We start from the raw sequence: 15,664 nt of genomic DNA, 5'->3' as shown, positions 1-15,664 counted from the left end.
AATTTGACGATGTTTTTGCGTGACATCTGTACGTAAATGCAGAATAAAAGAGTCTCTCCCTCCAAAAAAGTTATAAAACTGATTTAAAAATAATTCTAAAGAGATTTTTTTCGTGGCGTCTCTACGTACGTACGCATCTTTCATAACTCAAAAACGTGTAGATTCAAAACGTTGAAATTTTGTATAAAAGACTGGCATAACATGTAGATGTGCACCTCCCATTTTGGTTGCAATCCGCCGCACTGATATATATATACAGGGTGTTTCATAGATCATGGGACAAATTTTTAGGAGTGGTGGAGCGTACTAAAACATGCATTTTTTAGTAGGAATGTAGGGTCTAAAGTGACGGGTTAAGGCAGGAACGCAAAAAAACAACACGAGAGGAAAATGTTTTTATGTACAAAATCAACGCAAAGTGCTACATGCAATACAGTATTCACAATAAATGTTCAGAATTGCAACCACCAGCAGTAATACATGCTTGGTAACATCGCAGAAGGGATTGACGAACATTTTGAAAAACGAGAGGCATTTCGCGCAGGCTTGCAGAAGCAATGGATAGTCGTGCAACGAGGTCCTCCAGTGAGTCAACGGGAGTCTCTTCAGATGGCCCCATAAAAAAAATCCACGCTGGATAAATCTGACGAACGGGGTGGCCATCGAACAGGTCCACCACGGCCAATCCTTCGGCTCGGAAATGTCTCATTCAAGTAATTGCGGACCCGCTCGTAGTTATGGGCTGGTGCACCATCCTGCTGGAACCACATGCGATCACGAACGACAGCCGGAACATCCTGCAGCAATTCCGATAGCATCTCTTGCAGAAAAATATGACAACATAAGCCATTTGTACATGAAGGTAAGAGGTATGGGCCTATGAGGTAGTCGTTAACAATACCGCCCACACATCAATGGAGAAGCGAGTTTGGAATGCATATGGACGTGTGCCGTGTGGATTATGAGTTGCCCACACGTGCATGTTGTGGCTGTTGAAGATGCCGTCCTGTGAGAAAGGTGCCTCGTCCGTGAATAGCACATCCGATGGGAAATCCGCCCGCGCCGCACACTGTTGCAAGAACCTATGGCAAAAATGAACTCGAAGAGGGTAATCTTGCAAGGCTTGGACTCTCTGCAAATAATATAGGTGCAAACCATTTTCATGCAATACTCTCCAAACGGTGGAGTGACTCAGCTGCAGACGACGTGCAATAGCTCTTGTACTTGTCTGAGGTGATTCATGCTTAATGTTCGAGATGGATTCTTCAATGCGAGGTTGTCGTGCACTTCTTCTTCCACTCCTAGTGTCAGAGGTGGCATCAAATGACCCGTTTTCACACAGAGACCGATGAAATCTCTCGAACATTGTGTGCTTCGGCATAAGCCTGTTCGTAAATCGTTCCTGGTACAACCGTAGCGCTGCTCTGACGTTCCCATTGGCAGCACAATACATGAGATGCATGTCAGCTTTTTCCCTGTGCTTAAACTCACCCATCACGCTCGACATCAGAGTTGCGAATGATCCTCTGATGCATAGGATCGTGGTTTGTCCAGCTCACTACCACACTCTACCGCTGCATTGCCAGCCAATCACACCTGTAGTTCCTATTACTGTTAGTGTTCCCATTTTTTGAACATTTACTGTGAATACTGTATTGCTGCAAAGAAGCACTTTGCGTTGATTTTGTACATAAACAGATTTTCCTCTCGTGTTGTTTTTTTTGCGTTCCTGCTTTAACCCGTCATTTTAGACCCTAAATTCCTATACAAAAAATGCATGTTTTAGTACGCTCCACCACCCCTCCAAGTTTGTTCCATGATCTATGAAACACCCTGTATATATATATCCACACTGTTACTCGGTTCAGTGAGCTCAGTTTCTTTATTCTTATATGTTTGAAAATTGTGCATTTTTTGCTTTAAAAATGATTGAATTATGTTGTTCTGGTTAAGGATTTTATGCTTTTAGTTAAGCTGTTTACAATAATTGTAGAGTTATCTACAATAGGAAAGATTTTTAAGTGCGGCTAAGCCTAAATTTTGATTATTATGGCAGCCATGTTTGTTTACATTTGAAACCTATCAGAATAGTGGATTTGTTGCCAATCTAGAGAAACTAAGTTTCGCAACAACAAAGTAAGGTCTTCTTTTATTAATACGAATTAAATTATGCTTCATTATTCTCGAATTCTGTTATTTTAATTATAAAAATTGTTATTTTAATTGTTTTAACTGTACTTGGTGTTTTATGTTTTTCTATATCTTTCAAATTTTAATGAAAATATTTTGAATTTTTATGTATTTTTGCCGTGCCGCGAAGTAAGAACTGAATTAATTAGTAGCACATGTGCATTAGGTAAGCGGCGCTGAAAAACTGTTTATTTTTTATTTGTTTAATTTCTTTTAAACATCGTTTTAGATTTATTATAGTATTTGAATAGAACTTGTGGTAACGATTAGATAGTTTTTCAGATGATATATATATATATATATATATATTTGCATTCTGGAGTTATAATATGAATGTTAATGCTGTAAAGTGAAACTAGCGCTGAAGTGCCGCTATGGTAAATAAATATAGTGAACTTTAAAGAGTGCGTTTATTCTATTGCGGTTTATGCGCTATTAGATGATTCCTACCGGATGTACGAATCTTAAAATGTAAGTATAATTTGCAAAATTTCTATCTTCCTGTAATTCATTTCTTTTTTCTAATTTATTTTATCTAATTATTTTCTTTGTGGTTCAGAACTCATTTTTTTAATAACTTTGCGGTACAGAACAGTTTTATAACTAATTCGTTATATCTATTAATTTTCTTTGTGGTGCAAAAATCTGTACCACAAAAGAATTTGAGTCATCATTTACTGTTCAGCTAAACTCTAAGTATTTCAGTTTCAATTCATTTTAGTGTAATATATTGACTTTTATTTATGATTAATTAAATAATCTGATAAAAGGTAAATCTAGTTTCACATCAGTTTTCTCTTTCAGAAAACGACAAAATAAAAGACACAACATAATGAACTTTTTATTTATTAGATCTTAAAGCAGGAACTTACAAAAGCTGATTGGAATTTCAAAACTTCTAATTATATATTTTTCTTGATTCAAGGATTCATGTGGCTGTATATGTTCCAGACCTATCACATGGGCTCAATTTCAAGTGTTACCACAGAACTTCAGACCATGCAGAGGTTTCACTTTGGCTCTCAGAGGCGGTCAGTTTTTTGCTTTTCCCGGAGACTATTTTTACCGAGTAGGTCACGTGAGTGACTTCGTGCTAGACGTCAGCAGAGTAGCATTCCAGTACCTTAATGATCCTCAAGCAGAGTCATCACCCTATAATGGGGTAACTTTTGACATCAGCGCTTTCGTACGTATGCACGAGGTAAGAGCTTGTGCGAAGACCACAATTCTAGATACATCAGTGTTCCTTATCATCAAATTATCACACTATACCAATGTATTGCATTATGTCCCAATTATAAAGACAGACATAAATTCATCGTACCACCACCTAACCATTTTCTTTACAAATAATTTACGCACAAACACAAAAGGTAATACGTAAAATAATACAAGATTATACCCACTTCAACAAACTAGTACATTTATAAAGTAGTACTCTGTTTTCTCTAGTCCGTTTTAGGCGGAAGCAGAAATATTGACAAAACGATATTTCACTGGCCCAAAGCTTTTGCCGGTTTCAACTGAAACAAGTAGATGGGTTTTCTCAAATCGCTGCGAAAAGCGAAAAGGAATATTCGAACCACTGGTCATCCACCGCGCAGAGATATTGTAATTAGAAATCTCATCTAAATCTAAATGTTTTGGTCGTAAGCAGCAGTAACTCAAACAAGACGCTTAAAACGAGACTCCGCAATTACTCTCTGCTGCGCTGTCGTTCTTTCCTTTCCTCTCAAGGGAATGCATTAATGCATTTGGATACAAAACATACTGAAAATTTGAAAGCAATGAAAAGAGATGAAATTAATCGTTGATTACATAGTGTATCTCACTAACTAAATTAATTTTTGTTTTGTTATGCTAATTTAAATACCTATAAGCTTAAATTAACTCACGTATTGTTCTCAGAATTTTGTTACATAGTACAAGGAGAAGAATGATATTTTGCGTTGCTGTTTGCAACGTAAAATATCTTGCTTGAAGAAAATTTAATAATTTGTAAACTGGAATATGGGCTATGGAGAAATGTTTTCTCTGAAAATAGGACTACCTTGGTAGTCATTTTTACCTTTTCATGGTAATAAAGTATAGCTACGATCAGTGGCGCGCGGTAGGTTTTCATGCAGGGTGTGCAGAGAAAAATAATAATAATAATAATAATAGTAATAAAACCATAAAAATGTACATTAAACACTTCTTTAACTTTTTATTATTCATTTGTACACAAAATCCATACGTATATCCGTATTACTAACAAAATCATCAATTACATGATCATAAAACTCTGGTTTTGACTGTAATAAAAGTAACATTTCTTTTTCTAATGTTATTAGAGATAAATTGCTTAATCTATCCTGGCTCATTGTATTGCGTGCATATGTTTTTACTCTTTTCAATGCTGAAAATGATCTTTCCACCGAAGCAGTTGAAAATGGAATTGTACAAATTAAATGTGCCAATTTATTTACTTCGCTTAGGGCATCTGTCAAATCATTCAGCATTATATGCTGAATAAGTTTCGATAAATTCATTTCGTGGTATGACTCACTACGATAAAGAACGCATAATTCATTGGTTAGCTTTACAAAATCGAAATGTTTTGCATAAGCGTTCTTTAACGAATTAAGGCATTTATCCGGAAATTTACTTTGATATTTCTTAAAGAAACTGAAATTCAATAGTTCCGAAAATTTGAGCGAATTTAATTTTTTAAAACGGACATCTAACTGACAACAAATGTTGGTCTTGGTCTACACTTGAGTTTTATAAATTTACACGAAATTTGGAGACCAACTACAGAAATAGTCTCTTCATAAACTTCATCAAATGCAACAGAAGTTCGCATATTTTGAATTGCAACTTTTACTTCCTCTAATTTTTGACTAGAATATGTTATATCTTAGTCAGTTTTTTGTAAAATATCAAATAGAACATCAGTATAACTAAACACTTTGGCAAAAATATTTAGGAGAAAATTACTGTTAAATTCTTCAAAAAACATGTGATAACTCTTTGCAATATGAATTGTATCGTTATCCCAGCCTTCTGGATTCTCAATAATATTTTCAAATAAATCAGATAGGCCTTGCCTTTCGCTTTTTATGGTATTTACCAAACGAGATGAAGAGTTCCAACGTGTTGTAGCTAATTTTGGAAATTTTCTTTTAATAATTTAATTTAAAATATGATTTCTTCTTGTAGACATGAGAAAAAAAAATGAGGCTATGCCAGAAATTGTTGCAAAAAATAATTTACAATCTTTTATAAACAATACAGATTGCGATAGAACTAAATTAAGTACATGTGCGCAACAATGCACAAACATAGCTTCTGGGAAAATGTCTTTTACTTTTTCTGCGTCCCATTCAACGCTCCTGCCATTACTGCTGCCCCATCGTACGTTTGAGCAATCAGTTTATTCTCAAACCCCCAATTCAAAATCGTTTCTTGCACAACATTACACAAAGCTTCCGCTGAACGATCACCACTAACATCTTGCCACTGGTGCACTACAATTATTAACATATCGTAGCACAACCGATAATTGCGATTTGTGTGAGATATGTCAGATGTTTCATCCAGCGTAATAGCAACGAAGGGCGTTTCTTTTACCTCATTTCTAATTTCTGAATTTACAATATTTTTTATTGATGCAATAATATCATTTTGTATTCTATTAGAGGTTCCAGAAAATACAGTTGCAGTTCTTAGATGGGTTGCTAAAAGGTCATCATATTTACTAATTAAAGTTATTAATTCTATATAATTTCGTCGATTAAGGGAATTTATATTCTCATTGTGTCCATGAAATGCATCTTCTTGTTTTGCTAAGTAACAAGCTACATCTTCTTAATCTCTTGAGAATATTTCTATTTCTTGTTACATTTTCATTGTGTTGAACAATCGATGAAGCCTTTTGTTGATCTAATATTTAATCTATCCTGGTGGTACCAAATGTTTTTAATAGTATTACGGCATTTATGTGAGATTGTGTTTCTTCATGTTTCTTTGCAGCTTCGTGGAGATGATTTAAATCACTGTAGCCTTGTTTTGTCCAAATATTCTTGTCCTTTTCAATTTTAACAAAAAGTAAACATGGCCAACGGTACAACTTATTCACTACAACCGGTTAACCATTTAAATTTTTAATACATAGATTTTTGAAAATATCGTACACACTGTTGTCCTTGTTTAATTTTAACGTTTTGCAATAGAATAACATTCGGCATCGGTCTACTTAATCTAACCGCTTGCCTGATTATCCCGAGTTATCTCGGGTTCCTATATATTTCAGTTAATTATTATACCGAGAAAACTCGGGCGAAGCAGAATTTGTTAGTACGATTTGTTTTATCACGGTTTTCCTCGGCATAGAGGAAATGAAAAGGAAATATTCAGCTTTGATTCGTAGTTTGCCAAGTTTTGTTGGTTGCGCGGTTCTTTTGACGGGACTGGTCACGTGTTTCCCTATTGTATAGTATACGTCGGCTTGTGGTTTAGTTATGAATAACGAAGGATACTTGCATTGAAAAAAGGTAAAATAATGTCGATGATGCAAGATAGCGAAAGCGATGATTTTTCAGATAGTGATTATGAAGTGGTGGAAAAAAAAAGAGTTAAAAAAATCTAATCCAAGGAGACAGTGTACTCTGGGCTCCCGTAAAAGAGATTCCATCGGTAAGCCAGTAAGAAAAGACACCAGATACCAGTGTACAGAATGTCAGGTATCACTTTGTGTTCTCCCTTGTGTCAAAAACTATCATACAAAGACTAATACTTAACTTTTTTACGTTTGCCCGAGATAACTCGGGATAGTAAACTAATATTAAAACTAAATGCTGTCACAGCTTCAAAAAATTAAAAATTCAACCTAAAACCTGCATATTTTGATTTGTTTCGTTTCGTTGTATTTAATAATAAAATAAAAAAATGTGATGATTTTTTGCAATTTTTTTTCAAAGAAAAAAAAAAAAAAAAAAAAAAAAAAAAAAATTGGTAAGGGAAGAGGTTAACTATTTCGTTTTTTTTTTGTAGTAACGTCTCGTCTCGAAAATGGATTTTCCAATAAATCTTTAATTATTGAGATATCTGAGTTCTCCATTTTGAAATGTGTTATGTATTATTTATTATGAATATAAATTTAAAGAATACAATAAATAAAATATTTACCTACGAGTAGTCGAGGTATAACTGTAAAAACAGCTAAACTTACAATAATTCTACTAGCGCTGAAGCAAAAGTCATGTCTTGTGTTGTATGGTGTCATATCGGCGGCGAAAAAGCAACGCTTCGGGCTTCCACGAAAAATTTATATTTTCAGCAAACGTAGCACCACACGTGCCTCATCATCAGCCTGATGACATCAGGATGAGCCGACAAACCGAACGTCTATTCTACGTGCAGAGGATTTCACTGCACGCTGGCACAATAGAACGAACTGTTTCTTGTTCGGTCAGTGGATTAAATTATATTTATTAATTTTTTCTAACATTTGGAAATCATATATTCTGCGAAAAACATCTTGACAATTTTTAAAAACAAAACCAGGGATATAGTGTTAGACAGATATAACTTATATACTGTATGTAAGACACAATGAATGGTAAAATTTGGACTGTTCTGTTAAAATTCGCTTTTTTTTTTGTCTAACAAAACAGAATTGCTTTTCAGCGAATTATTTCTATAAATATTTATATATCACCGAAATTACTTTATCACACTAAAACATTTCCCTTTATATTGATGAAATACTTTTATATTACCATAAAAACAAAATCTTACAATATATAAATTTAAACATTAACCGTCTGCAAAATCGTATGGCCAGTTAATCAGTTAGAAAACCAAAACCGCTTCAGCACGTAAGTCCCCGCTCTAATACAACGCTTAATAAACCGTACCTTAGTCTGAATAAACCGTACCTTAGATTCGCTTAATAAACCGTACCTTAGATTCTGAATGCCAAGTGCAGGAAAAATAACTGCACTTGCCTCAGTGCTTCTCCAGTAGCCCATACATATAAAGCGTGATTTTCTATTAGTGCAGTGCGTACACATCAAAACTTTTTATGTTCGTTTGCTTTTGAACGCGCTGCGTGGTGCAGCACCTAGTACCGCACGCACTATGGGAATACAAGCAAGCAAATCAACATAATATTTGAATATATTATAAATAATATTTATTATATATCATATAAAGATAGGTGCAGAAAATTATTGCGTCTCATAATATTGCCAGGGTGTGCAGTGCACACCTTGCACATATGGACCGCACGCCACTGGCTACGATAGTAGGAGAATTTTATTGGAAACCTTTTAAAAAGACACAGTCCCAGTCTCCTTCAGACCATTTCTGTAATGTCGACACTTATAACAATATCCCTGTGTTCGATTCTGATTTTGAGGCAAGATGAGAAGAATAATTTGTAGCCATTTCAAAATGCCAGAACAACATACTATTCTATAGCCATTCCAGAATGCTTTCAGAATAGCCTAATCAATTGGTACGTAACTGGAACTTAATATCTGGCAATATTATGTGAACTACATGTATTTCCAATGATTCACGCAATTACTTACATGACACTAAAACACATTTCTTCCGTTTTCGTAGCTGCTTTATTCGAATAAATACTTAGTCCGTTCTGAAACTGTAGTGATGTATTTTATTTCTCGTGTCCCTTGAATGCATCCATTTTTTTGACTCTTGAATGATTCGTACTGCCTATGTTAATTTTTTGAATTTCTTTTTCCTTGTTGTTAAAGAATGTATAACTGAAACAGAAGTATACTTCAGCTAATAATTAAATTAGTTGTAATGTTGAAATAATTTTAGTTAGATTTGGAAGAGATAATAACGATTGTACTCTAAAACAATTCAAAATTTCAATTCTAATTGAAAAATATCGAATGTAAAAAAGTCTAAATCGAGACATCTGCAGAGATTAGAGATTAAAATTCTTGTTTGAGTGCAGAAAACTAAGTCAGATTCGGATATTGTGAAATAACATTTGATATGTTTTAATGTATTAGAAAGTTAACATATATAACACTGAAAGATCTTCTTAAAAGAAAACAAGTTTGTTTGACCTAAATTCTTTTAAAAGTATATTCATTTCTTATACATCTGTTTCACATTTTTATTCTCTAGATTTTCGAAACAATAAGTTATCCGTTTAGATCATGGAAAAAAAAAAAAAAAAAAAAAAAAAAAAAAAAAAAAAATGAAAAAAAAAAAAAAAACCTCGTTTTCCGAAATATCAGAAAAATTTGAATATTCTGTTTCACCTTCTCTGTGCTCATCGGTTTAATTCTCAAATTCTAAATGCTTTTCTCCAAGAATAATATATATTTCTCCTTAGCAATAAAGTAAATGAAATACTGCCTCACGGAACAAATTGGAAAATGAGAATTGAACCAATTTCCTAGAAAAGTAATATAATATCAGAATCTTCAAATCAAATTTTCTTTTCAGATATAAGAGTATAATAATTTTGGTGCCTTATAAATCTTTCAATGAGACTTTTTAGTAATTTCAAAAATTCAGGTATTTGATATATTCGCTTTTATGAAATATTTCTTTGCAAAGTTTATTTAATTGCATGTAATATTAAAAAATACCAAATAAAAAAATCATGCATACGATTGGAGCTTATAATAATTCCAGAGATACATGTTGTTGTTCTACCCAAATTAATTAACCGGCAGCATAAGATTTTTTAAATCAGCAATATTTTCCATGGTATTAGTTAAAACGTTTTCAGGACATTTTGCAATACAGACAATGGCAAACTTCTTTTTTCTTTCTATTAAAATTTAAAGACTTTTTAGTTTTTATTTGTTAAGACTGTACTTGAAAACTCTAATATAAGACATTACTGAGATAAACAATTCGAATACTAATTTCTTTACGTCGTTTTCGTTTTAATAATGTCACAGTCTTTGTTACCTCTACGAATATTAATAGCCCTTGAATTATAATACATCTTGTCACCTTATTAACATGGTGGCAAGAAAGATACTGAATTTGGGCTCGAATCCTGGAGAAGGTATGAATGTTTTCATTGTTTAAGGTCTTTGAGGCATGCGGACACAAACTAAAAGTCTCTCGAGAGGCTGATAGAATGAGAAGAGAAGTGGGAAATCTTCGGATCCGTAAACCAGGGATTCTCCTTCGAAACTGGGATGGACCTGGGCAAATTCTTACAATACTATAACGTGTCCAAGGTCGTACCAATGATAGAAGAAACACTTGCTTCTTGGCAAAGTTAAAATTCGTGGATTTGATTAGATCAAGCAGGTGATAAAGTTGCAACAAGATCAACAAGAAATCTTAAGCGATCCAAGTAGGTCTAAGAACATCTTACCTAAATTCAAGGCTAAAGCCCTTATAAGCTTTAGTGTGGATAATAATGCTGAAACATGCATTGAAAATGTTATGAAATATACTCCATGCGTCATACTTTTGAATTTTAAATTATTTAAATAAAAAGCATTATTTATTATATACAACAGAACCATTATTAGGAAATAAAATAATACACGTGTGTCATCTTTCTTTCTATAGGTATAATAACGTGCATATCTTTCCAGTAAAGTACATATATGTAGGGATTTCTTTCAAAAGAACATGGTGGAGCACGAGTGATGCATTCTTAAATGCTTTATTTTACTAATAAGAAATAAAAGTAATAAAAAGGTAAATTAAGTAAAAATTAATATTGCAGGTGATCTCACAATAATTATTGTCAGTCCAAAAAGTTCTACAAGATGAATGTACGATGACTAACACACAGTCCTTAATAAATACATTCAAGGGCCCGCCTGCCCTTTTATATGGCTAGCTATAGACAAGCATCTTGGAGGATCTGTAGGCCGTCTGCCTACTTTATTCCATCTCAAAATATCCTCTTTGCGCTTCGACGCGTCTCGTCTCCAGCACTTCCAACGCTCGTCTGCTGCTTTGCAAGCTGCGTTACGTCACGGCTCTGCTAAGTTGAAGTAGAAGTAAATGGAGTGGATGAATCAACCTCCACATCTATTATATTAAATCTTTTTCTGAAGAAACCTGCTGTTGCTATGGTTTTCTGATAACGATGCTCAATTCAAGTAATTGCTTTGTGTTAGTTTAAAAATGTTGCCACACTTTGCCCACACAGAGAGAAAAATGATAAGAGTCTATTATCTTATAATGCATGAAAAAAATGACAAGTGTTTTATAATTTAAATGCTTGAATGAAAAAAGTCTAGTATAAAGCAATGATTACACTTTTCATAAACTTAAAAGCCAGTGATAAAAGATTCATAGTTTTCAAGTTTTATAGATAAGTCCATATAAGTAATTAGATATCTTACACGAATTTCAGTATAAAACTTAACTTTTCAGAAGAATTTCTGAAAATATCTGTATTATAATTTCCAGACACTCATTACATGCAATTAACCCAAAGTGGATCCCTTGTAACCCTTGTAAGATCAGAATTCATCATTTCGGCTCAAGATTACTTACGACATTTCTGAGGGTAGCCGTCTTTTGTCAAATAACTTTCCCGTTTAAATCGAAATCGAAATCGAGTCAATGGCTAAGCGGCAATTAGTAGCCAACCGCTACTTTAACCGTCTCTGTTGGTAAATTGCCCTAAGGCGTTGGTACTTAAGTTTTTAATTAAGGCGATTTACGCCTCGCCAACTAGGCGAAACTTGTCAAATTTTGTGAAATGTAGGTGGAGTAGAGGGAGATGATTGGCAGGAGCCTGTCACGTGGGTGGTCACCCACCCAAGTTCAGACTCCGAGCAAAGCAGCTTACGCGTGCAATGAGAAATATTGGATATATTAATAATTATCAAGTTTTGAAACAGGTTATCCAGATTGGAATAATTAAACTAATATCACGATCTAAATGAAGGCAAATGGCACAACTAAGTGCAACAGATTAGAAAAACAAAATATTCAATCAAACAGTGCTGTAAAACACAGATTGGACAGTGGTAGTAACGTGGGGTCACCCTCCCGTGAACTGTCCACAGCCAATGCATCTTGAACTTTCCCGTTTAGTCCAGCATTTTCCTTTTATGCTAGTTTAGCGTATTTATGTGAAAAATTGCTTGATTTAAGTGCGAGTTATAAATAATTCACAAAATGTTTCAAGCTGAATAACAATAAAAGTTTCAAAACTAAGGTTTTACAATACTGTTAAAATCACAGAACGAAAATTAACAAGCGACGTTAGTGAAGTTACAACGAGATTTAAAATCAAATATTTTATTAATTGTCCCAAATATTTATTTTTTTCCATTTGCAATAATAACGTAAATAGCTTGAAAAAGGTATCTCTTGTTTTAAGAAAGTAGACTTTACGGCAAATAAAAAGTATTGGCTTTGAACGAAATATTTTTTGCAAGCTTCGTACACAAATGATCAAATAATATAACTGCACAGTTACATCTTGAATTTATCAAATAATTGCTAAATATGTTCTTAAGGCACTAATTTACGGTAAAATGACATCATTAGAACTTAATGTTTGTAAAAAGTCAGCTTAGATATAAGGTTTTATATGTCAAATTTATATATATCAAATATCTAGGGAATTAATTCGTAAACTAGAAGATCAAACGTAATTGCTCAGTTGAAATTTGTTTTAGGCATTAGATTGAAATCCGCGTATTAACATCAGATGTCAGTTTCTTTTTATTTTTTATAATTTCTATGTTTTTAATTATTTGAAATACTTAGAAAGATGTTTTAAGAATAGAAAAGAATTCTAATGGTAAACTCTTTGAGGCATTATACTGTAATCTGATTGTCTGCAATTAATAATTTTTAGATTGCAGTCTTTATTTCAATACTATTAATCTTTAGTCCGTTGATCTCTGCTATTTATGTACCGTAAATCTACAGTTAAAAATGTAGTTTATATGGCTGAACATTATTTACTAGTTTAGCCTTTTTCCAAAGGTTAAAATTTCTACTTTTAATAAAATTAGCTTTGTTATGAAATAAAATGGTGAATAAAAGTGCATATAATAACACTGCTTATTCTGCTGAGCGAGATTTAATGGAACTCTCCTTTCTTGGTAGGTGAGCGTAAACCGTGAATGGAATTGGGGTGCGATGTATTGGTTGGCACCAACTACTACAAAAGCATATTGTGAAATACAGATTGTGCAGAGTACTGTTCCCGTGCTGCGAGCGGATTTCGGACGTATTTGTCAAGGATATGTGACTGTAGTGAATATTGTATCTTCTGGATTGATTTCTTTGGACAATGGTGTCTTCGCTTCGTTTTATAAGCTGACTGAAATAGACTTATCCAATAACAGGATTCAAGAAATGCGAAGGTCTTATTTTTCTTATCCTGCAAGAGAATTGGGAGTCATAAACTTGTCGTAAGTGCCATTTTATAGCTTTTCATTTTACATTTTATAGTAGACACAACATTACGATTTTCATTTTTCAAGCATTTCTGTTAACTGGTTATTTATATGTGACCCTGGCAGCATCATTTCATAAGCAATGACTTATTTTATTATCCTAAAAATTTAAGTAGTAATATGTCCACGTAAAAGTGTATGCATTTCTTTTTTGTCTGAAATGTATGAAAGAATCCACTGCACAGTGTGAAATATCTAATTCAGTGGTGGAAATAATAGATTTGATTTAAAAATCTTCCCTTTTATAAGAGAGCTGTAATTTATGAAAAGACATTTCATAAAATTATCTTATGAAATATATATATATATATGAAATCGTTCGAAAGATGTAAAGAAAGTATTGTCCAAAATTAAACGGAGCTTTATTCTTAATATTATTTTCTAAAACTATCTTATATAATTAGCTATAGTAACTCTTAATATTTTTGTTAGCGCTTTGATTTACACGTAAATTACTCCTTTTCGGTCCGCTTCAGTAACCTTTTCTTTATCGCCTTTCACTGTAGCATTTGTTTATTTAAAATGTAAAGCAATTTATTATTAAGGTGGGATAAGTTACAGACTTTAATTTTGATATCTTTAATTAACATATAAATATTGAACTAATTTCATGAAGAGGCATAATCTTATTCCTGTTCCCTTAATTGTTAATTATCGTATATTCCGCCGTATAACGCGCATGTTTAATTTCACACTATATTTTTTTAAAATTTTTAGGTATATTCGCCTTATAACCCGTATTACGCACCCGTAAATTTCGATCTTTTTAATCGCGAAGGATCTTTGCGTCAAATCACTAAAAGCGTTGTTGCCACCCAATATTATCGCTCTGTATTATATTTAAAGATATTAAATAATGAAGAATCCTGATGCATGTATGTATGTTTCTCGCATTGTAAAAAAACAACGGTACCTAGAGATACCATACTTTGAATAATAGTCTCCCACCCAAAGTTGGGCACTAAAAAGCCCTAAATTAGAATTTCGAATTTATTTTATTCGAGTATGTTTTCATATTTTGCAAAACTTGTAGAAATTTTGATTAACAAACTCGACGATTTCAAAGAGAGCAATGACACAACTGTACGGAATAATACATTTTGATCTCCAGCGCGAGACTGCCTGTCGGATATTCTAAAGATATGCTGTTTTCAAATATTTGAGCCTATAGGGACATTATCACAAATGCTCTCGAAACGTGTATATGTGTGAAAATAAAAAAAATACGTCGCATTGGGCGTAATATAAAAATCTGAAAGCTTCCAAATTTTTTAAAATTTTAATTAAAATTTTATTTTATTTTTATTTTTTACTTCCTTGTACGACGAAAAGAAAGTACTTTTGTTTTATTAAAACTGCGCATTATACGTCGGAATATACGGTAGTTAAAAAATACGATTTAATTGATTTTTGGTAAAGCCGATCAAACCTCAAGTCTAGCGTAAGTTCACAAGCGCGAGTTTACTAAAGCTACTAGTAAGTCTGTCTACTTTACTAGTAAGTCTAAATAAAACTCACCATCAGTCTCTAAAGTAAGCGCTGTGAGAATATCAGCTCCAAATGAAGCAGCAATAAAAAAAAAATTAAAAAAAAAAGCGGGAGGAAAAAGCTAATTTCTAAAGAGTAATCCATATATTTTACTTCAGAAATATTCCACTAAGGGTTTACCTACGGCGATATAGTAAAAATTAAATAATTTCTGTTCATAAAAAATATTCTTCCTATAACTAATTATTTTCTTGCAAACTTCTGTATACATCATCATAAACATATGAATGATTTTTATAAAATTTTAAATTTTGTGTAGACATTGGTTAATTCTGTGCACAAGAATAAATATTGAGTCCTATTTTGTATTCTGTCATGATACAAACAGAGTTCAGTATACCACACATATACATTATTCCTATATTGCTTCTAAGAAATACTCATATGCATTTTATTTCATACTGGAATATTGCTGTTTCTACGTTGGGTGACTATTTAAATTGAACTGTTATCTAACTGAGTGTAAAGTATAGATATTCTGTATCAAATAGTGG

General features: G+C 33.0%; 1 protein-coding gene across 2 annotated transcripts in view; it reads left to right on the top strand.

Annotated features, from left to right (window-relative positions):
* Positions 1-15,664, top strand: part of LOC118183025 (uncharacterized) — a 109,786-nt gene that overhangs the window by 51,461 nt on the left and 42,661 nt on the right. For both annotated transcript variants that reach the window (XM_035352427.2, XM_085812397.1), the window contains exons 3-4: positions 3,116-3,391; positions 13,270-13,577. In XM_035352427.2, coding sequence (XP_035208318.1) covers positions 3,116-3,391; positions 13,270-13,577 — 584 coding nt within the window. The remainder of the gene's footprint in view (positions 1-3,115; positions 3,392-13,269; positions 13,578-15,664) is intronic.

Source organism: Stegodyphus dumicola, chromosome 3 (assembly GCF_044657685.1).
Source record: "Stegodyphus dumicola isolate Sdum_Otavi_A_Nest chromosome 3, ASM4465768v1".
Taxonomy (NCBI): Eukaryota; Metazoa; Arthropoda; class Arachnida; order Araneae; family Eresidae; genus Stegodyphus; species Stegodyphus dumicola.
The sequence above is the reverse complement of the archived record's forward strand: the minus strand, read 5'-3'. Positions and strand labels throughout refer to the sequence as shown.